The sequence below is a fragment of the Prosopis cineraria genome, unplaced genomic scaffold (genome assembly GCF_029017545.1).
Source record: "Prosopis cineraria cultivar Desert tree isolate PC_DT_omini unplaced genomic scaffold, ASM2901754v1 PC1, whole genome shotgun sequence".
Lineage (NCBI taxonomy): Eukaryota > Viridiplantae > Streptophyta > Magnoliopsida > Fabales > Fabaceae > Prosopis > Prosopis cineraria.
Window position 1 is genome coordinate 36,333,178 of NW_026555332.1, and position 23,723 is coordinate 36,356,900.

General features: G+C 32.0%; 3 protein-coding genes across 3 annotated transcripts; 1 reads left to right on the plus strand and 2 right to left on the minus strand.

Moving 5' to 3' along the window:
* Positions 1–1,693: 1,693 nt before the first annotated feature.
* On the minus strand, positions 1,694–6,739 carry LOC129308752 (uncharacterized). The gene is made up of 5 exons (XM_054950098.1): positions 6,178–6,739; positions 5,928–5,977; positions 5,477–5,564; positions 4,355–4,471; positions 1,694–2,063 (listed from the first exon to the last, which is right to left on the minus strand). The coding sequence occupies exons 1-5, from the start codon at positions 6,646–6,648 to the stop codon at positions 2,013–2,015; spliced, it is 777 nt and encodes a 258-aa protein (XP_054806073.1). The 5' UTR covers positions 6,649–6,739; the 3' UTR covers positions 1,694–2,012.
* A 1,880-nt stretch (positions 6,740–8,619) lies between these two features.
* Positions 8,620–10,964, minus strand: LOC129310975 (uncharacterized protein At4g15970-like). The gene is made up of 2 exons (XM_054952883.1): positions 10,339–10,964; positions 8,620–8,929 (listed from the first exon to the last, which is right to left on the minus strand). Exons 1-2 carry the CDS (start codon positions 10,824–10,826, stop codon positions 8,794–8,796), a joined length of 624 nt encoding a protein of 207 aa, XP_054808858.1. The 5' UTR covers positions 10,827–10,964; the 3' UTR covers positions 8,620–8,793.
* Positions 10,965–13,632: 2,668 nt separating this feature from the next.
* On the plus strand, positions 13,633–14,216 carry LOC129294275 (uncharacterized). The gene is made up of 3 exons (XM_054932536.1): positions 13,633–13,671; positions 13,752–13,824; positions 13,900–14,216. Exons 1-3 carry the CDS (start codon positions 13,633–13,635, stop codon positions 14,214–14,216), a joined length of 429 nt encoding a protein of 142 aa, XP_054788511.1.
* The last annotated feature ends 9,507 nt before the right edge of the window (positions 14,217–23,723 follow it).

Here is a 23,723-nt window from a genome sequence, read left to right on the forward strand (position 1 = left end):
CTCTCTCTCTCTCTCTCTAATTGAAAAATAGAGATATACGTGTCATTTTTAATCTTCGTTTCTGCCTTGGATTTCAGCTATCTATCGAAATAAAAATTTCTAAATATATGAATTCTAAATTGAAAATTCTAAGTTCAAATACATTAATCCAAATGTTACCTAACATTATTTTATGGGACTCTATGAGTCTCATTGCGCCTATAAATTGATATGAATTATGTTTTCGTTTAGCATTTCCACACGAAGAGCTTAAGTGCTTTAGAGTTTAAACCATTTCATTCTTCACCCTTACATTTGTTTGATGGACAGAAAACTGCCAACGAGGTTATCTCAGGCCATGTCACCCTCAAACTTCTTAGTCATGACAACTACTTACAGGTCCACATGGGCCAGGTCGGCATTAGTAAAGTACTTGGTCTAATCAGCCATTATTACTTTAGTTATTTGTCAAGTGATCTCATCTTTGAACTTTTTGCACTGGGTCAACTTCGATTCATCTGCACATTGATTTCATGTGATATCATTTAATGTAAATTTTTACAAAATGTACATGGAGTTTAAACATACCAAACACTACAATGACAATTTTTTCAATGAATATAAACATTCTAGAAAATTGTGGGTGTCTATTTTTCTCTCAAGTAGCAAATGATTTAACATAAGTTGTTAGAAAATAGAAAAAAAAAAAATCTATTTGTTATAATTCAGAAGTTAGTGACTTATCGTCTGTTTCAAAAGTTCAGTTGACCATTTGCCAGTGACGCAAAGAATTCAATTTGCCAACAAATAACAACAAAGTAGCTCAGCCCAAGGCCAGGTTCAGTTAAGACAGAAACCATATTTATGAACAATTACAACTCCAATGAAGGCTTCATTTTATTAACCAAACAGAACGATCAGAACAAGCATGCTAACACTCACAAGTGGTACAAGCCTGCATCTAATTACTGAAAAATATGAAGAGAAAACAAGCAAGAACCAACAAATTGAAGAAAATACTAATTCCAGAGAAAATATTATGTGGCCTATTTATCATTTTATGGCACAATAGGGAAGATGGTAAGAAAGCCATCAGAGTTTAACAATATTTGACTTCATAAATAAGTAACAGAAAAACACAGATGCCATCCAATTTGACCCAGCTGGATAAAACTACTGTCATAGGTTACCAGTTATAACTAGCCAATTTATGATTCTTTTAGGCTTGATTTGGATAGGGAGGAGAGAATACAAGGAAAATTTCCAAAACAGTAAACAAGAATTACTATTTTTGAGTGTTTTCTCTTACAGCATTCTTTCACAATTTTCTTTCCATCCAGCCCAAGGGTTAAAGTATAAGTTATAAAGTGCTTTGGAATTTGTAAATTTTTTATCAGTTCAACAGGGGAAAAAGCTTCAAAAAAGCACATATGTAAGAATTTGGGAAACAATCGTTTACCTGTAATGTGAAATATATTGACAGGCCACTCAAACATCAGGTTACAACACATGACAAAAAATGTATCTTGTGTGGTTCAATAATTGATTAAAATAAGAAAGCATCTATATCACCAGCTACCTTTTGTCTTTGTGGTTCATCGCTTGACAGTGAATCACTTCGGCACAGGTTCAAATGCTGGCACACCAAAAAAAAAATTGAAAAGCATCTATATCATTGTAACTTCAATCATTTCGCATTTGATAAGTCTGCCTGTTACTTGAAGACATGAGAATCCCAACAAGATGGATCCAATTTAGTGGGGGAAAAAAATTTAGATGTTTATTTATACATCGAATTCTTTTGTCAAAGTAATAGTAAACATAGATATTACTTAGGAAGGACAAAGCTGGAGAAAATATTGGGAATTTATTTTGGAGGTGCTTCAGATTGCATCACAAAGCTCGAGAAAATAAGAGATTTGAACAACTAACTGAAAGCTGATGCAAGGTATCCATTACACCTTGAAAATAGTAAACAAATCACATCCTGAAATCAGTGTGATTTCATTGCACCTTTGTTCAAAAGGTAGATCTCATAAGTTATTAGCAACAGCTACTTTTTCCTCAAGTTTTGCAATCCGTGCCTGCAAAACCATAGCGTAAAGGAGAAACAAGTGATGGCCATGTCCAAGCATCAAAGAACGAAAGTGATGGATTCAATGTTCACAAGATTATACTTGATAGATTATCTTCAGAGCCACTGACGAATCCAAGGGAGGCTCCTCTTCCCCACCCCACCCCAAAATAAATAAATAAATAAAAATTTCAAACCATCCTTTATAACCGTCCTTTATAAATTCATTCTAAAGCTTTTGAATAATTTTATAAGAGTCTTGAAACAAAGAAAAGAGAACGAAATATTTATAAAATTGCTAAGAGTAGGAAAAGAAAATCAAAAGATCTAGAATAGGTAAGGTGTATAAAAGATGAAAAGGGAAGAATTTTAGTTATAAATGATGAAATTAAAAACAAATGGAAGACTTACTTTTTAAACTTTTCAATGATGGAGAGAATTCGTCTAGTAATTTGGAGAATTTAGTAACTCGTGAAGGAGAACAAAATTTATCATTCTATCAAATAATACGTGATAAGGAGGTAAAGGAAGTTCTTAAGAAAATGGCAAATGATAGAGCCAATGGACCTGATTGTATATCTATTGACGTGTGAATATGTTTAGGTGAAGAAGGGATGAGATGGTTAACTAAGTTATTTAATGTAATTTTACGATCCAAAAAAATGCCTGATGACGAGAGGAAAAGTACATTAATTCTTATTTATAAAAATAAAAGGGATATTCAGAATTGTACTAACTATAGAGCGATTAAACTCATGAGCTACACAATGAAATTGTGGGAGAAAGTAATTGAGCATAGATTGAGATTGGAGACAAGTATTTTTGAGAATCAATTTGGTTTTATGCCAAGTAAATCGACTACAGAGGTGATTTACCTATTAAGTGAATTAATGGGAAAGTATCATTGTAACGATAAAGATTTACATATGGTTTTTATTGATTTGACAAAAGCTTAGTATATCAAGAGAAGTTCTTTGGAAAGCCTTGAAAAAGAAGGAGGTACAGATTGCTTATATTAAAATTATACAAGATATGTATGAGGGGTTAAAAACTAGTATAAGAACGTCTAGTGGTCAAACAAAAGACTTGTCTATAAAGATTGAATTATATCAGGAATCATCTTTGAGTCCTTATCTATTTAACTTGGACTTAAATGTTTTGACAGAATATATTCAAGAGAGAATTATCAAATGTATACTCTTCGTGGATGATATAATTCTCAAAGCATAAACAAGAGAAAATATTAATTGTAAACTTGAGTTAGGGATGAGGACATTGGAGTCAAAAGGTTTCCATCTGAGTAGGAGTAAGACGGAATATTTATATTGTAAATTTAATAAAAGACTAGTCGACAATAATTTGGAAGTGAAATTAGGAGATCAAATTACACCTTAAGTAAAAAAGTTCAAATATTTGGGAGTCATTATTCAAAATAATAGTGAAATCAGTGGAGATATTTTACATAAAATTTAAACTACGTGGTTTAATTGAAGAAAAGCTAAAGAAGTTATTTACGGCCGTGAGGTGCCTAATAAACGTAAAGAAAAGTTTTATCGTACTGCTATCAGACCGACTATGTTATATAATAGTGAATGCTGTGCTCTAACGAGACAACAAGAACATAAAGTTTGAGTAGCAGAGATGAAAATGTTATGATGAATGTGTGCACATACATGTAAAGATAAAATTCAAAATAAACACGTACACGAAAAAGTGAGGGTAGCACCTATTGAAGAAAAAATGATAGAAAATTATTTAAGATGGTTTGGGCATGTCCAAAGAAGACCTCGTGAGGTACCAATGAGAAGAGTGGAATATATAACTTTGAGCCTTGTTAAGAGGAGTAGAGAAAGGCCTACGAGAACACTTTTAGAAATTATTGAACGCGATCTTTTGATTAATAATATTTTTAAAAACTTGATAAATGATAGAATACAATGGCGTCTTGCAATCCATATAACCGATCTCACCTAATGGGATAAAGGCTTGTTATTGTTGTTGCTGTATCCTTTATGAGTAGGAAAATTTTATTTGTAAAACATGCTTAAATCAATACCCCCCCCCCCAAAAATGATCATTTGCATCCCATCAGAGCATATTAAACTTTCAATGATTACTCATTATATCGACATCAGAAACAAATGAGAGATATCAAGGGAAATAACAGAGTTTTCTGCAATCTTGCCACATCAACCTTCTCGCAGAATTTAATAGACATGGATGCAAATATTTACGTTAGATAAATGAAATACAAGAAAATCTAAATATCTAAATAGTTGGGGACAAAAGATTGAATGCTACCTTGAATGATTTAGATCGTCGGATCGAAGGATCTATATCTATAGATGCCAAATATGACTTTTCTGCTGAATCGAATTGCTTTAATTCCAAAAATGCATCACCTTGGCAAAGATAAGCCTGAAAAGTAGTTCACAAGATCTATTTCAGTGACATGCTCCTAAACCATGAAAGTAAATTTGATTTTGGCAGGAACAGTGAGATGATAAATTACTAAATTAAATCCACATAAAAAATTATTTTATTGGGTAAAACAAAAACACACCAAAGTTAAAACAAACATATTCAAACAGATGTTATCACTATATATATTCAAACTGATGGTAGACAAGTAAACCAATGGTTAGAATATCAGGGCCGTTACAAAAACAAACAATTCATATCCTGACTAATTGAGATAAGATCCTGAATATTGTTATAATTCTAAACTATAAAGGGCAGTATCCCTTTGATGAAAAGATTTATGAAGCTTTTGGCAGAAGTCAAAACAAAAATACTTGTTGTCACTCAAAACTTCACCAAGTCGACTGTAATTCCAATATTGCTACCGCAATCATGTTGATACCTAAGGACTGGTCTCTTGGCTCGCCATCATCATCTCTACATGAATACTTTAAATAGAAGATCTGATCCATCGAAGAAGATTTTATAGGGTATGCACAAATTAAACTCCTCATGCTGCTTACGAAGATTGAGCATTTCAAATGCATCAATAGCCAAGATGCACACGTTTCAACTTTAAAAGAACACCGTATTGCTCAACAAATAGCATTCATGATATCTTAATGCATAATTGCAAGTTATGACTGTGCGGGGATTGGAAAGGAATACAAATTGATGTCCCCATCTTTACTCAAATGCACAAAGGTGCACCATTTAACCTGAACCGTTACTATGACTTGAGATAAAAAAAAAAAAATGAGTAAAATACTTTTGATTAACGGGCATCATTGAACGGTAATTGTCCAGGAATCACTAATTTCTAGAGAGAAGTATTCCATGATGTAACCCAAACCATGTATTTTCACCCAGTGCCATTTAATCAATTAAATATCATACTTACCCACCGTGATTTGGAATGTCATGAAACTCTGTTCTATATAAATTTATAAGAGATTGGCTCACCTCAGCATACTCAGGTGCTAATGCCAAAGCCTCCCTTGCGTCTTCAAGAGCTCCAGAATATTTACCCAATGCCAACCTTACAACTGACCTGAATGTCGGAAGAGTAAAGGTCTCAAACTTACTTATCATGGTTAGCACAGTGGAGATGAAACTCTTGCAGGACACCAAGGATTATGTTCAAAGTGAAATGGGGGAAAAACTATATTCTCTCATATTGAAGCCAGATTGCAAGCAAGGAAACAGCAACACCTGTTGCAAGCTCTCTTTTCTGGAAAAATAGGCAACAAAAAATGCATAGTATTTTAACGATGACCAAATGAAAAGACTAATGGTAAATCGAATTATAAAACCACTAAATGGAGCATAACAAAAAAATCCACGACCTTCCACAGGGCTACCATAATAAACCTTCGCAGAAATAATTTTAACTTTTAAGTTCGTGACAACATACCTGCATTTATATATTACATGTACACCACCTAATGGTTTTAATTCGATAGCCTGCACCAACCAAAAACTCGACAATATCAATCTCAATATAGCTTCTCAACTCCAATCTAACTACATAAAAAATCGAGCTCTTGATCACGAAACTACTACATGATTTTCTTTAAAAACAAAAGAAAAAATATAACTTTTCGCCTCAATGATAGTCAATAAAACAGTAAACTTCACATTCAGGCGCGAAAAGGATGGAGTGCCTGTGAGAGCAGAAGTTCAGCCTCAGTGAAATTCTGCTTCTCGAACGCAACCTCAGCTCTCTTCCTAAGCGCAAGCGCATCTAAACTCTTTTTGGCATCATAGGAATCCGAACCTTCTCCTGCGGAAATCAAACCCAACATGACCTCAGCCGCTCGAGCCGCAGTTCCGCAATGACCAACGATGACACCGTCCGGCAGGACCACCAGGTTGGGACCAGCACCGCACTTGCCCAAACAGCCGCACGGTTTGACGGCGACATTCGGAGGCGCAAGACCAGAAAGGATTTCTAGGGTTTGAAAGGAGCCCTGTTTGCGGCAAGTCCGATTCGTGCATACCCGAATTTCTGGTTGCACCGCTTCAACGGAGAAAGGACGATCTCGAAGACGGCAACGACGACGTTTTGAAGGAGCAGACGGCGTGGTGATCAAAGGGAATGGAGAAGTGAGGAAGAAACCATGAAGTGCTTCCATAGATTGATGGAATCCCACTTCAAACCAAATCGTCGGGTTTCTTACCGCTAGGTCCCGCGCAATGGCGCTGCCTCTTGGGAGGAGGAGGGACTAACAGAGATATTTTTGCCGTGAGATTTTTTTTTTTTTTTTAACCAAAGATCAACATTTGACATGAGATACTGTCAATAAGTTTTGCTAAAAAATTAATGAGTATGAGTAGTATTAATTAATTAATAAGTTAAGTTAAAATTTTAATAAGTTATCATAATTAAATATGTAAAAGGTACTATCAACAAGTTTTTTTAAAAAGTTAACAAGCAACATTAATAAATTAATAAGTGAGGGTTTTAATAAGTCACTGTAATTGAATGAATAAAAAGTTTCTCATCAAGTTTTATTAGTGAATTGATAAGTATCATTAGTAAATAATAAGTTAATATTTTTACAAGTCATCAAGATTAAATATATAGGAGTTGTGGTTAACAAGTTTTGCTAGTAGATTAACAAATATTATTGATAAAATAAAAAATAATGTTATTAACAAATTTAATTGGCCTTAATTTGGAAATTTAGTTGATGTTATATATATATATATATATATATATATTTTTTAGCATTATATAATCAAGAAGTATTATTGTCTTAGTAGTTATTATCTTGGGTTAAGAATCATTTTTGTTACTAAACTATATATGAAAAACCACAAATCTTCTTAAACTTAACTATAGTTCAATTATCTCCCTCAACTTTAAAGATTTCACCCATTATCATCCTAATATTAAAAATACTTAACATATATTAGTCATCAGTGAGTCTCACTATTTTTTAATATTTTTTATTAAATTAAGAGTCATTTTTATCTTTTAACTTCTATCTGGACAGTCATTTTTATCTCTCAACTCAAATAATTTATAATAAAAAATATTATAAAATATAATGTGGGGCTCACCATGGATGGAGAGAGGAGGACTAACAAGGGGCCACATTTTAATTTTTTTAATAAAATATAAAAATTATATATTTTTAACCTTTTAAATTAACATATTATAAAAGCCTTAAAAGTTGAGACACTAAGTAAAATTTTCATTTTAATTTTACAGTAGTCCTCATTTTAAGTCTCTCATTTTTCTTCCCTCACGAATGTGAAATCGGGGCATTTTAGGTCCAACTTGTCCATCAAGATCCCATGCATCAAATTTTGTAAGGTTTCAAATTCAGTGTTAATGGTGGCTTCATCTTTTATACCAAAAAGCATAGTCTCGTTCTCCTTGGTAGCCTCCGCTTCTTTGGTCACTGAATTCTGATAGGAGAGGGTTCTTTGTTCTCCTTCTTCCCTGTCTCCATAGCTCCCTAACAAGGGAAAATCTTCTGCAAAGGCAATTTTGGCCTTTCGAATCTTTTTCTAATAACTGAATTATCATTTTTTTAATTTTCACAAACATTCTTCTATTGAAAGTAATTTTGTTTGAAACATAATCGAATATTAAATGTAAGCATCTCTTTCAACAGAAATTCAAATATGTTAAAATATTATTTTAGACAGCTTATGTATTTATATCCTTTAAAATTATTAAATAAATAAGTTTACAAAACTAAAGTAAACTGGAATAGAGGTCAATTTATTTTACTCTATGAAAAATTATCACTACTTTTTCTCCCATTTATTGAGAATATTTTGATCATTTTAAATTGTAATGTTTACCCCACTCTAATGCAACTCGATCATGGTAATTAAGTTTTTTAGCAAGTTCAAGAGAGATGACACTGCTAAAAAAAAAACTGTAAAGTGGTTTTTTTTAAGTTTGTTTTAGAATTTTGACACAACTGTCCCTATTTTATTTTTGAATTGACAGTCTTATGTTCCCGTGGAGATAAAATTGATTGGGGGATCAAGCACAAATTGAAAGATCAAGAATTAAGAATTATGCACTGCAGAATAATGCTTGTACATCATTGATCATAAAATGGAAGGTTCATAATCATACAACTTTGTGCTTTTTTTTTCAAATTAAAAAAGAAAAAGAAGAAGCTATCATAAATATACAACAATAAAGATTAAAAAAAGGTATAAAAGATAATTAAAATGTTAGGACTGAATGTCAACTATGAGTATTGAAATTCACAGGTTGCTTCAACTTTTGTCTTAAGAACTTGAATATATAATTAACATGAACAAAAATGGTAAATAGGCTTAAGAACTTGTACATTTGCTTTTCTATATTCCTTCATTTTCAATTTGAATTTGACCAGCAATTGGCTTTCCACGATCATAAACTCTGACAAATAGGCTTCAATCACTCTACAAAAACCAATTAATGGTGCATGTGTTAGTAGGCCTTCGATGAACCAATTTAATTAATAATTAATTAGAACCACTCTAACATGTCTAAAAATCCGCATGTTAAATATATATATATATATATATATATATATATATAATGGTGTGTAAATGTAAATTTTGATTTCACCAGTTAAACCATACCTTTGTATACAATTATATGCTTCTTCAATTATGCTTATAAGTCATCGACGGCCACGACTTCTCATTGTTCTCTTTATTCCTCTTTTGTGCGGCACGTTCGAATGACGTTCTTCATATATATCAATAATTTGCAAAATAAAAGAAAAAAAAATGATGTCAAAAATGGAGGAACATTTTTGAGGCTATATTTATAATGAATTAAATTATTATTAATTACTTATTTTATAATAGTTTCTGAATTGTCAAAGCCTGTTTAGTTTTTTTAGCCTCCAGAAGTTAAAACAAACTTATTGCACGTTGATCATGATTGCACATTAATATTGAGAGAATTTGCCTCCAAATATTTTATATTTGACTCTTCTAAAATTGAGAAAATTTCCTAGACCAGGGAGAAAAAATGAAAAATAGGATAGTTAAGGTCGGCCCTACAAACAAGGTCATTTGATGGTCCAAGGATCAAAAGGGAGTCCTTTAATTTTTACAGAAAAGCTAAAATCCAATTGAGACATTGGGCCTATTTGATTTCACGTTTGAGAACATTTTTTTTTTTGGTTTTGAAAAATAAAAAAAAATTGAAAACATGTTTAATAATATGTTTTTGGTTATATGTTTTGAAAAAATATTAAATTTTTTCTGAAAAAATATTAAATTTTTCTGAAAAAATAAAAAAACAAAACATATCTTTTTTAATGCTTTATTACCTTTTGTTCTACAAAAAAAAAAAAGAATAGTCAACAACATCATGTTTCGATTAGTGGTAATTATATTGATAAAGAAACCATTTTTTCATGGGAGAATGACACTTTGGTTCCAGAATATTGAAGTAATGATAGTTAAGTTTTAAAAAAAAATTCTTTAAAAAATAACTTAAAAATATCAATTCAAATAATTATAAATTCAGATGTTTCAATTGCAAATAAATATTTAAATAATAAATATAACTCTTAGAATATAACACAAATTTCTGTTTGTAATTATTTAAATTGATATTTATAATTTATTTTGTAAAAAAACTTTTCAAGAACTTAATTGTCATTAATTCAATCATTTGGAAGTTAACTGTCATTCTTCCTTTTTTCAACCCCCATTTCACCACTTCTAATTCAAACAGATTTTTTTAAAAAAAAATTGTTTCCAAAACTTGTTCTATATTAAAAAAAAATACTCTATGGAATTATTTTAAAAATATAAAAATAGAGAATAGAATCAAACAAACCAATTATTACCTGCAACTGTTTGGAACCCTCCAAGAAGGGTGTGAATGTAATTTCTGATTTGGATTCAAAGTGATGTAGTGTCTCCAATCTTGAAGCAAAATCTTAAGATCAAAGATCTTGTTGTCCAAACCAACACAACAATTGGCATGCATGGTACAAACTTTGTTGAAATCCCTACTTACTTGACAAAACCCTCCAAAATAAGTTGTGTCAAGGAACCTAATTATCATCTTCCTTTTAGACACAAAGGAGTGGGTCTTGATCTTGTTAAGCACGTCTTGTTCATTTAGTTTTGGATCAATTTTTCTTGACTCAATCCACAACTTGTAGAAATCTTTGGTCTTATGATTAGATCTTACATACAAGAACCCCCCATTTGGCTCGTTTGTTGTGTCCATAGAGTTTCCATTAAAGCGATCACAAGCAATTTGGAAGTCTACATCTTTGAAAAACCTCTCAAACGGGTCTCTAAGCCACATTATATCTAAGTCCTGCATGGGAAGCAGTTTAAGAGTTAACTAAAGATAAGTTTAATCCTATAAAAAGACTTCAAATTAATGAGTTGATGTATATTCCTCTGTTTGATACTATAAAATATTTTTAATCAAATTACATCCTTATGAGTTAGTTAATTATCTTTAAAATTATACTCCTCTAATTCTATTTATAGAACAAAGAAAAAAGAAAAATATTGATCTTATTTATAGGGCACTTAATAATTTTTAATACTTCTATTTACATTTTTTTCTTTATTAAATACTTTAAATACAAATACCAGTAATGAAAATTAAGAATATTTATTAAAAATAAAGATGAAATCTTATTAAATTTTAAAACAAAGTTAATGAAATTTAAAGTTTTTTTTAATTCTGGTAAAACATGCTGGAAGTAATTTATAAATAAGACTAGAGGGAATACAACCTTTTTATATTTACCCTAATTTAATAGATAATTGTTTCCATTAAAAATCATTATTTTTTTTTACCAATATTAGAAAACATTATCAATCACACCTCCTAATTAAGGGAAATTTTTGAAAAAAAATCATTAATTACACCTTAAAATACTCAACATGATTCATATTTTTTGCATCTTACATTAAACAAAAAATCTTATATCTTTAAATAGAGGGAGTATGTTAAGAATATATATATATTCACTTATAACATATCATTAATGCATTCAATTAATTAATGTTTTTTAAGGCTGCAAAGATAAGAAGGAAAGGCATCCCAATGTTATCGAGCAAGACATCAATAACATGTTAGAAATACCGAGAAAGTCTTAATAATTTAAAGAATTATCATGTCTGAATTGCAAGCACTCCATATCTTTTCATTTTAGAGTTTGATCAAACTGACGCCAATTGGCAGGACAAGAAATAGACTCATAATGATAGATGGGGCCTACTATCATATGTCTATAATTTCTCTTTATTTTAAGAAATTTTAGTATTCGCCCAACAAATCACAACTACATAGGACTTTAGGGAGACTATCTCTAGGTTGACTATATATGTTAAAGGGCAAAATTATCCTAAAATTTTTTCTTCAAGGCCATGAGACATTTTGATCTTTCTTTTGGACATTTTTATATTGAAAGCTTTTAAAATAAAGTATTTTAATCCTACCATTAACAATTACAAACATTGATTGTTAAATTAAAATTTAATTAAGAATATTTTTGTATTTCCTTCTATGATTAGTCTCCAATTTTATTCTTCAATAAGTTTTTAACTCTTTTTATTTTAACAAATAAAAACAAAGATTGAAAAACATAAAAATGAAGGAGGGTAAAATTATAAAATATGTTGATCAAATTTTAATTAACAATCAACATTTATAATTTTTAACAGTAGGATAAAATTTTTCAAAAAAAAAAAAATCAGATTGTCAGGTGCCCCTGAAACAATAATTTCAGAATATTTTTGTCATTTAACATTTGTAACAATCGATGCATTAAAAATCAGATCAAACTAATACTTTAATGAATAATCAGTCCTTATTCCGTTGCTTTACCAAGAGCAGCATTATAAGAAACCAATCAAAGCCCGGCCAGACAAGTCAAACACGGCCAAACCATCCAAAAATTGGACAATTTATGACAAAAACCACCTCCTAAAATTTAAGGAAAGAAATTAAAAAAAAAAAAAGCCTTGAAATGAATTTTCTAACACGTCGACACCCAAACCACGTGGCCTCAGTTTTGTGGAACATTGGTCCGGTCCCTACTTATACTCAAATCAATTACCCCTACTTATACTCAAATTAACTCTGTGTAGATTTGTGGTCCTCGTGGCTTCGCCTCCTCTGTCTGCCGTCTCTGAGTTACTTCTAGTGGCGGTGATCTCCTGCCATAGTCAAGGAAGGCAGTAAGCTTTATCTATACTCTCTTGCCTCGATCTACTCGTGGTCCTCCCTCCATCGCTGATTTGCTTGTGGTCCTCTTTAGTCGGTCCAGCTCAGAGGTAAATGATCTTCTCTAACCTTCTTTTGGACGATCTTGGTTAGGTTTGATCTTGGTCAGACCCTGTTTCCCTCTTCACTCTGATCTATGCATGGATGAATTTGTTCTCACGATTGCTGGCTTAGTTTTGTGTGGTTTGAACCACTTACAACTCTTGAACATTTACAAATAATAATGTGGGTGAAAGTTGATTTTTGATGTTGTTTTCTGTGTTAGTTTTGTGCCTAGTCAAACTCTATGCTGAATATGGGAGAACTGTTAAAAGTTAATTTTTTAGCTATTGAAACCTGATTTTAGTCAAAATCTTATACATTTGCAAATTGTGAGAAAGCTGTTAAAAGTTGGTTTTGTGCCTAATCGAACTCTTTGCTGGTTTTGGTCTGTGTGATCACTGATTACTGGAGCTTTATTCTTAAACAATATGTTTTGCATATATAGGGGTCATTTAGTCAAACTTTTTACTGTGTGAGTCTCTATTGAATTTGGCTCCTCTGAAAATTGCTAAGTTTTTGTTATGTAATATTTTAATTACAATTCCTATAATTAACATGTTAGTTTTTTATATAGTATAATGAGTAACAATAAGTCAAAAGCTTCATGAGATCAAAGAAACACTAGAATATTTATTGACATTTGTTTGGACTAAGCTCGAAAATTGCAAAGAAATGGTGGTAGTTTTGCCAAACAAGGATGGCTTAGCATAATTTCTACTTTCAATGAGAGAACTGGACAGAAATATGACAGACAACAATTCAAGAATAAGTGGGATAATATGAGAAAAGAGTGGGTACTGTGGGATAAGTTGGTTTCAAGTGAGACAGGATTGCAAACAATACTATGGATGCTTCAGATGATTGGTGGGAGAAGAAGATATTGGTATGATGTTATTATGTGAGGCTTTATATTTATTTTATTTATTTATGTATTCTGTAATATTATTGATAATTTATGTGCAGGAAAATCCATTATACGGGAAATTCAAACATAAAGGATTACCATTTGCCAATGAATTAACCGAGTTGTTCCAAGGTACTATCGCCAATGGACCTAGAGCATGAGCACCTTCAAGTGGAGTTTTGCCTAACATTTACAATAGGAATGAAGGTGAAGATGAAGAGGTGTATCGGCCTGATATGGCAAATGAGGGTATTGATTTGGAGGAAGGTTCAGGAGATAGTGATGAGATCTTAGGAACTACTGGAGTAAGCGGTGAATTTAATAGAGTAGTTCTAAATGCTTCTCAAGGAACCTTAAGTGGAAGCAGTGGTAAGAGGAAGAGGGGCGAAAGCAGTAACAGTAGAAAGAAGAACAAGTTACCTAGTACAAGTCAAATAGCAGATGCAATGAGTGTGATAAGCAATATTAGCCATTCTTTAAAAATGCCATTGGAGCAATTGATGGCACACATATTCCATGTGTAGTCCCTGCTAGTGAAAAATCAAAATATATTGGAAGAAAAGGAATCCTTATGCAAAATGTAATGGCTGTGTGTGATTGGGACATGTGCTTTACTTTTGTCTTGGCTGGATGGGAGGGCACTGCACATGATGCTCGCATTTTTCAACATGCCTTGACAACTCAATCCATGAACTTTTCACATCCGCCTTCAGGTATATTTGTTTGTTCAATTTATTTGTGTTAGACTTTCCAGCTCACAGGCATTAATAGTAATCTTTTTTTTACAAGGTAAATATTATTTGGTAGATGCTAGCTATCCAACACCAAATGGATATCTTGGTTCGTATAGACGAGAATGCTACCATCTTCCTGATTTTAGAAGATCAACTAGATTTGTAAATAATAACGAGGTCTTTAATTATTTTCATTTAAGTTTACGGTGCATAATAGAAAGAACATTTGGAGTTTGGAAGAATAGGTTTGCAATTTTACGCAACATGCCTAGCTATGACTATGATATACAAGTTCAAATCATTGCTGCATCAATGACGATACATAATTTCATTAGAAGACACTCTAACTCTGATGTTGATTTTATGCGTCATGAGAGGGAAGATCAGGAAGACCATGAGGATTAAGAAGACCATGATGTTGATGAATATTCATTCATGATATCTTCTTCATCAGTTATGACTAGTATTCGTGATATCATTAAGGACTAACTTGTATATTATCATCTTCATTAATTGTTGTAAAATTACTGTTTTATATTTAAGAATTTAATTTTTTGTCTTTTATTGAATTTATTTTAAGTAAGATATATTTAGTTATTTATTTAAATAAATTTAAATGTTAATATTAATATAATTTAAATTTTTAATTAATTATATATGTAGTTTAAACAATATATTTTACTTCTTAAATAAAATGTAACAACTTTAATACTATTAGATACAAATTTATCAATAATTTAATTTTAAAAAGCAATGTCCTTTATGGTAATTTATACAGCTAAAATTGATTCTAAAAAAATTATCCAAACATCTTCAGTTCTGTTAAAATCAATTTTAAAAAAACAAAATCCAAACAGATTGTGTTCTAGCATAATCAATTATGATTAAAATCTACCACTTAATCAATTATTTTCATAATCTATTATACCCAACCGAAATTCAAGCAGGCACTACATCACCTTGAATTTTAATGTATAATTAATTTAACAGCAGAAAATTCAAATGTACCCCATGTGTTATTTAATTATTTATAAAATTAAGAGAGAATATTTTTTAATCTTATTTGTAAGATATATTATTGACTTTTTATTAAAAAAAGTTCTTTTATCCTTTATTAAATGTCAATGGGAAAAAGTACTCCATTTGTCTCAATTTATAAAACATTTTGGGAGGTGATTCAATGTTTTAAAATATAAAACACATTAACAAAAATTAGGTTTCATTAATTAAACTCGTTCCAATATTACTCTTTCCTTCTTATTACTTCTTCCTGCTCTTATTTATAGGGTAGATAGAGAAAACTTTTTAATCTTATTTATAAGTTACCTCATTAAATTTTTGACATAAGTTTTTTTTATCCTTCATTGAATATTAGAAAGAGAAAACTTATTAAATTTTTAAAGAGAATTGTTGAATTTTAAGATTTTCTTTAGTTTAAATGAAATTTTTTGAAAATAAATTATAAATAAGACAATATATGTGACTTTTAAATTTAAATTACTCTATAAAATTATTGATTAAAAATTAATAGCAGTTGACTTGAGTAAGGACTTGATTGTGGTCCAAAGTTCAAATTAGTTGGAATACGGATAAATCAATAGTATCAAACACTAAAAAAAATTAAATATTAAAAATTAAAATTATATGAAAAAATTATAATTCATGATTTTAAATTGATTTTTTATTCTTAAGATGTTTGGTATAATTTTAAAATTGAAAAATATTAAAATATGAATATGAGATCCATAAATATATAATCTTTTATACTATCTTTTTTTTATTTTAATAATGGAAGGGTTCTTCATATAGCAATGGATAATTGAACCCATGGCTTGGTCCCCAATCACAAGATGACGACCCTGATCTTGTAGGCTTTTGCTAGGTAAAAGGCCATTTTCTCTCCACGCCCTTATTTTATTGGTTGTTAAACAACAGTATATTCCTCCTTTTAAAAACAATAAGAAGCTGCCAACTGCGTTTTACTTTTGCACATATTCAACCAAAAACGAAAAAAGTGGAGGTCTAAAATCTCCCGTTAAATACTCTACTTTTATTTAAAAATATAAAATATTTTTAATTAAATTATACCCTTTAATAAAGTAATTAGTTGTCTCCCAACTAACACTATTTTTTTATGTTTGTTCGTATTTAATTAGATATTTTTTTTAAAATAAATAAATTTTTTGGTAAAAGTACATTACTTACACCTTAAAAAACTAAAAATATTTTACATTTTTAATATCTAAACTCTCAAAAAAAATGCAACGTACAAGTATGAGCAAAAACTATGGACTCTATTGATCATAATAATTGAACCTTCTTATTATTTTTATCAAAAATATATAATGGAAAGCTTTTCAAGTTTAACCATCACAAGTTTTCTTGAGTGTAAACATATGTGTTTGGGCCTAAAGTCAAAAACGACAACCCAATGAGAGAAATTGAGGTAAAAGACATAATTGGCCCAAGAAATATAGCTTGGTCCATTACTAGGAAAGGAGGATGTGTCATGCCTAATGTAGCCCTTAAGACTCGAGATGACCATACGTACGAGACTATTAAGAAGGTATGCCACAAATCTCGAGAGCTATGCTAGTAAATCCCTGATATCTCACTAACAAGCTCTCAATTTTGTGGGGGTAACGATCTAAGCTGAATCATTATAACAAGAGTAGAAGGTCGTAGGAAAGAGACATCAACGACAATCAATCCTCAACATTTATTAATACTTTTTAACATTTCACTCTATATTTTCAAATAGTTTCTAGAATTATTTTTAGTTTTGTAACCTTTACAATTATACATTTGGTGCATTTATTAATCAAGTACTTGTTATTCCAATCTCTTTGCATCTTCTCATCCAAGTAAACAATGGTAAGGGAGCCTAAGGACCTTTTATTATCTTTTGAGATTCAGTGTCTCTAACACATCTAGTACTTTTATGGTTTATAAAGAACAATTTATGGCACGCCTAATGGGACTCTGTGTAACAAGATGCTAAGGACACAAAAAGACAAGAAGATTGATGAAACATATGCTAGTTCTAACAAGCCAGAAGGAAACTCTGCACTTGCAGGTTTAGAACTATTGATGCTTGATGCTGAGGTAGTTGGACATCATGAGCATATAATGTCGAGGACAACAAGTAGCAGTAGCATGAGTCCTAGTTCAAAAGTAGGAAGTGAACACGTTAACCCTTTGATTATATCTAACGTCTTGTAGTAGAGGTGCTATGAGGAATTCAAAACCATATAGATAAATAGATGGAAGAAAATTAAAAATTCTTTGCTCTCTCTCTGGAAACGTTCAAGCATAGAGATAGAGAACACTAACAAATGATAATGCAAGCTTTACATGAAGGGATGAGGACATAGCCGTATCACTCAGGGGAGGACCTCTTGAAATAGGCTCAACCTTCAGGCTACTTGGAAGGCAACCATTAGGAGGCAATCTAAATGCAGGCCTTCAGGGCCACACACTCATAAAGGACTATTATGTTCCTCATGTTTTTGCTAACAATAACCTCATGAATAATCCATTGTATTATTTACAAGAACCAAACATAGGTGGCCTGGGGGTATAGGAGCCATCCTAGAACAACATAACAAACAACGAAATCAGTTGGTGATAGTAGAAGCCTTGAGGGACATCATAAAGGACATATATAGGAGTGGGTTAAGACCAATTGGCTAGCTTATGTTTGTGAAACCAACACACAAACTAGGACAATCCTTATCCCAAGGGCTATAGAATCCCAGATTTTACTTTATTCTTACGAGATGGGACATAGTCAACACTAGAACATATTAGCAGATTCACTATCCAATGCGGTAAAGTCACCAATTATGACAACTTCACTAATCTAAAGATGAGACTATTCTCAAACTCCCTCACAGGTTTAGCCTTTACTTAGTACATGACTTTAGCATGTAACTCAATGCTTACTTAGCTTAGAATGAAACAAAAATTTCATGTACAGTTTTATAAGGCAAAACCTGAAGTTAGCATTGTAAAACTCTACCAACTGACTCAATAAGTAGGAGAAATGGCTAATCAATATCTTAAGAGATTTAAGAGATTGAGGAGCAGGTGCAATGTACCTCTTTCAAAGGCTAAATTTGTCAAATTAGCTCAAGTAGCACTTGATATAGAACTAAGGAAAAAATTCTAGGGTATAGAGTTCAAAGACTTCTATAAACTTGCAGCTAAAGTATATGGATATGAGGAATTACTGAAAGAGGAGGATTATCATAAGTGAACGGCCATAGGCATATATTTTGGTGAGTTGGATGTGGCTGTGGCAAGCTAAAAAAATGTAGGAGATTACACATGCTCGACCTTGATAAGGAAGCCTGCTAAAGCCCCAAAGAGGCTTAACGCAGTATAACACACATTTGATACCTCCAAAATTGAAGAGATCGTTAATTTCATGCTAAAAGAGAAGTTTATCTCATTGCTTGTAGTGTATAAGATTCCATCAAGAGAGGAATATAAAGGGAAATAACATTTTAAGTATCACCATTCATGGAGCCATATTACTAACATCTATTAAGCTTTCAAGAATGTTGTGCAGGATCGAATTAATAAAGGTAGACTAAAGTTTCTAGGGAAAGAGGAATCCATAGTAGTAGACAAAAACCCATTCCCACCATTTGCCACTATCAATATGGTAGAGATAGACCTAATAAATGAAAAGTCAGGAAATATGATGGAAGGTAAAGAAAACAGGGGAATGGACAGCCTTGGAATGTCTTGGTCAAAGGTGAAAGGAGATAATAAAAGATTAAGGTAATATAGGATCACTTAGGGGAACCCTCGAGCAGGACCAATCATAAAGACACACTTGATGCAAGGAAAGCATACAGAAGTAGACCTTCAGGTTAGGATATAGGCCTGAAAAGGCAACTTATGGAGAGCTCAAAGAAAGCCAAAGTAGTATGGGATCGCTTGAGGGATCCCTCAGGCGAATTTGATTGTTTCATAAAATACTCAGCCCCATCTAGTATAGGAAAAACATTCAGAGGTAAGTCCTCAACCAGGGATGTGGGTCCAAAAAGACAACCTATGAGGGAACTAGAATAAAATATCACTCAAGAGCTTACTTTAAAGCTAATGCTTATCAAGAACAAGGGTAAGTTCATCATTCCACCTAGTGACGTGCTGCCTCTATAATGGAGGATCGTGAGACACTAAAAATTCCTAGGTGTTTTAACACATACTCAGAAAAGAAGCCTTCAATACAAGCAGGCTGCTTAAAGATATCTAGAGAGACAAAAGGTAACATATCAAGAGAATATTAATGGGCAAGAGTTAAGCAAGTTTAGAAAGAAGTCAATAAAAGATTAAGATAAGGAGGGAGAAAGTGAAAAAGAAGATGAGAAAAATAAATTAAAAGTATTCATGTGGGAAGATACCCTTAAACCTCTGTTGCATAGTTTCTTTAACACTCCTTTTGCAATATAGCAAAATAGTAGGAAACAGGGCTTAAGATGTGTTTTCATGTGATCAAGATGAAGCAGGGACCACTTACATGGATGAGAAACAGATGAGCCTATATCAAAATTGTCCTATGGAGCTAAGGAAAGATAAAGAACCTAAATCATCTGAAACATAGGAAACACTATAACCAGAAAATACTGAGTTAGAGCTCGTATAAGCCATAAAAGGGAAGCCCAAGAGGGCTATCTTAGAAAAACCTAGCTTCAAGATGACTTAATACTTAAAGCCTTTATACATCAAGGCTTACTTTAATAGTAAACCTATGGTAAAAGTATTAGTTAATAATGGCTTGGCAGTTAACATACTGCCAACCCGAGTAATGCTCAGGATGGCACGAGATAAGTAAGACCTAATTCTAACAGAAGTATTCATGGTAGGATTCATGGGGACAGCCTCAAGGGTTTTAGGCATACTACCATTACAAGTGGATGTTGGATCTAGATCATCTCTCAGCCTTTTTTATAATTAATACTATAATAAAATATCAGGCCTTGTTAGGCCAAGATTGGATTCACACTAATAAGTGTGTTCCTTCATCCCTTCATTAAATGCTTCTCATATGAAAAGGAGAGGAGGTAGAGGTGGTTTGGGCAAAAGATAGGCCCTTCATGGTAGTCATGGATTTCATTGATGCTAGGTACTATGATGTAGATGTGGACCCTTTTACTTTCTATAGAGTTAATTAGCATGGGGCCTTAAGAAGGTTTTCTTCATCTAATACAGCAAGAAATATTGACATGCCTCTAGTACAATGGAGGCATGAACCTATTATAGAATTGATAGATGATTAACTTAGAAAGAAGGAAGGCTATAGCAGCTATGACCATTCAAAAAATTTAGTTGCATGCTATGAACGAACGACTGTAAGATTTTAGACTCAAGACACTAGGGGCTGAAGTCATATATGAGGACAAATCCTAAAAAACCACATAATTACATGAGTTAAACCTTGTTCCTTTTAAGTTTGAAGACATAAGCCCAGAGGTACATGACTTACTTGAAGAAGTAAGTCTCAGATCTCATGAGGAGCTGAAGGTCACTTATATTAACTCACTGCTAACTAAGAAATTAAAACTGCTATGAGACAAGTATCACAAGAGTTCAATGATTGCTTTGCATAGGACTACGATAAGATGTCAAGGTTAGCAAGATGGCAGGTTGAGCACAGGCTTCCCATTAAGCCAAATTTTACAACACATCAATAGCTCACTCGCAGGATATTCATTGACATAGAGCTTATGGTAAATGAGGAGATCAAATGACTTCTTTGAGCCTTATAAGTATGCTCAGTGGGGTTTTAAACATTGTGCTAGTGATAAAAAAGAATGAAAAACTATGAGTTTGTATAGATTTCTAAACTTTGGACACAGCCATGCCTAAAAACATGTATGCAATGCCTATTGTAGATAGGTTAATAGACATTGGGTTTGAAAATGTGTTATTGTCATTTATGGATTATTTTTTAGGTTATAATTAAATATTTATTACAAAATAAGACATTCATAAGATAGCTTTTAGATGCCCGGGCATTATTGGGATGTTTGAATGGGTGGTTATTTTATTCAAACTAAAGAATGTTGGAGCTATCTATCAGTGAGCTATGAATGCAATCTTTCATGATATGATAGAAAAACACTTAGAAGTTTACATAGATAACATAATGATTAAATCAAATAAAGCACATAATCATATTGAACACTTAAGGATAAGTTTCCTTAGAATGAGGGAAGCGGGCCTTAAACTAAACCCACTTAAATGTGCATTAGGTGTAATCGCAGGCAACTTCCCTAGATTCTTAGTCAACAAGTGAGGGATTGAAGTAGACCAAAACAAAACACGTGCCATATTGGAGGCAAAGGAACCAAGAAACTAAGAAAGGTTATAAAGGTTTCTAGGACAAGCAAATTATCATAGATGCTTCATTCAATCTGGCAGGTAAGATGAAGGAGTTCTCTAAGCTTTTGAAGCTTAAAAATACTAAGGAATTTGCATGGGTTAAACACCATTAGGTAGCCTTTGAAAAGATTAAAGAATATTTAATGAAGCCCTTAGTCTTAATAGCTCGAGAGAGAATACACCATTCTTTTGTATTTGGCTTCCACTACCATATCCATAGGTTACATGTTAGCCTAAACTATTGATGAGGGATATGAGTAAGACGTTTATTATTTAAGTTGGTGTTTAACTCTTACATAAACTTGATACTCACCTGTTGAGATATCACGTTTAGCATTATATTATGCCTGTACTAAATTAAGGCATTTTATAATAAACTTAGTTGTGTACATGATTTCATACTTAGATTTAATTAAATATATGCTTTACAGGCCTATTATGATGGGCCATATAGGGAAATAGAGCTTGGCCTTAGCAGAATTTATATCAGTGTTTCTATTTTAAGAATAAGTAAAGGGCCAAACGTTAGCAGACTTCTTGCCTAATCACCTTCAGTTTAAGTTGAAAAAGATGAGAAGGAATTATCTGTGTTCTTGGTAAATCTAGGGCCTTGGGTATTTAAGTTTGATAAGTCTAGCACAAAGCAAGCATTCGAGGCTGGAATTGTAATAATCTCTCCTACAAGCATAAAAATAATCCTATCACTTCAGTTATATTTTGAATGTACGAACAACCAAGATGAATATAAAGCGCTACTACTAGATCTTGAAAGCCCTTAGGAATTGAAAGCACATGAAGTAGTCATAAAAGGAACTCTCAACTTATTATCATACAATTAACTGGTGAGTATAAGTGTACAAGCCCAGCTTTAGTAATGTACTACGCAAGGGCCTCTCAAATTTTGGAAGATTTTGAGGAAGTAATATTGATACATATCCATCAGGCTCAGAATTAGGAAGCTAATAAACTAAGAGATATAGCATCAGGGTTGAGACTTTCACCATAACTTACTACGAAAGTAATTATAACAAAAGGAAGAGAGCATCCTTCAATATTTCAATGAGGTTTGATAGTACAATACAATATGGTCTCACAAGAGTTAGCTCAAGATTAATTCAAAAGTTATTTACAAAATCTTAGCTAATGATACTCTTATAGAATTAAGATACGTGCCCAACACTTCATTCTCATTAGAGATAAGTTGTCTGGGAAAGGTCCTGATAGATTGTTACTGAAATCCTTAGCATTTACAAAATACATTGAGGTTATAAGACAGGTATATGAAAGAGCATGCAAGGCTCATTAGTCGAGGCCTTAAATGTAATGGTTGGTACAAAGGCACAGGTATTACTAGCCATTTATGACAAAATACTGTATTGAATATGCTAAGAAGTGTAAGAAATGTCAAACACACAGGTCAATACAACAAATACTAGTATTAGACATGCATCCCATCATCAAGATGTGGCCTTTCAAGGGATTGGTTATGGACATAATAGGAGAAATATACCCAACTTCTTCCAAAGGCTATTATTTTATCTCAATGGTTATAGATTATTTTACAAAATGGGTAGAGACTGCCCTTATGAAGAAAGTTAAGCAAGATGACATAATAAATTTTATACGTGAAAAAATTATATTCAGTTTTGAGATTTCTCAAACAATTATGACAGATCAAAGGACTATGTTTGCTGGAAGTATCCTCAAAGCTTTTGCTAAAGAAATTGGAATTAAATTGTTAACATCTTCATCACATTATCCTCAAGTGAATAGACAAGTTGAAGCTTCCAACAAGGTGATCTTAAGCATTCTAAAGAAAATGATTGAAAGAAAACCTTAGAGAATGGCATGAATGACTTCCTAAAGCATTATGGGCTTACAAAACTTCAAAAAGAAAATCAA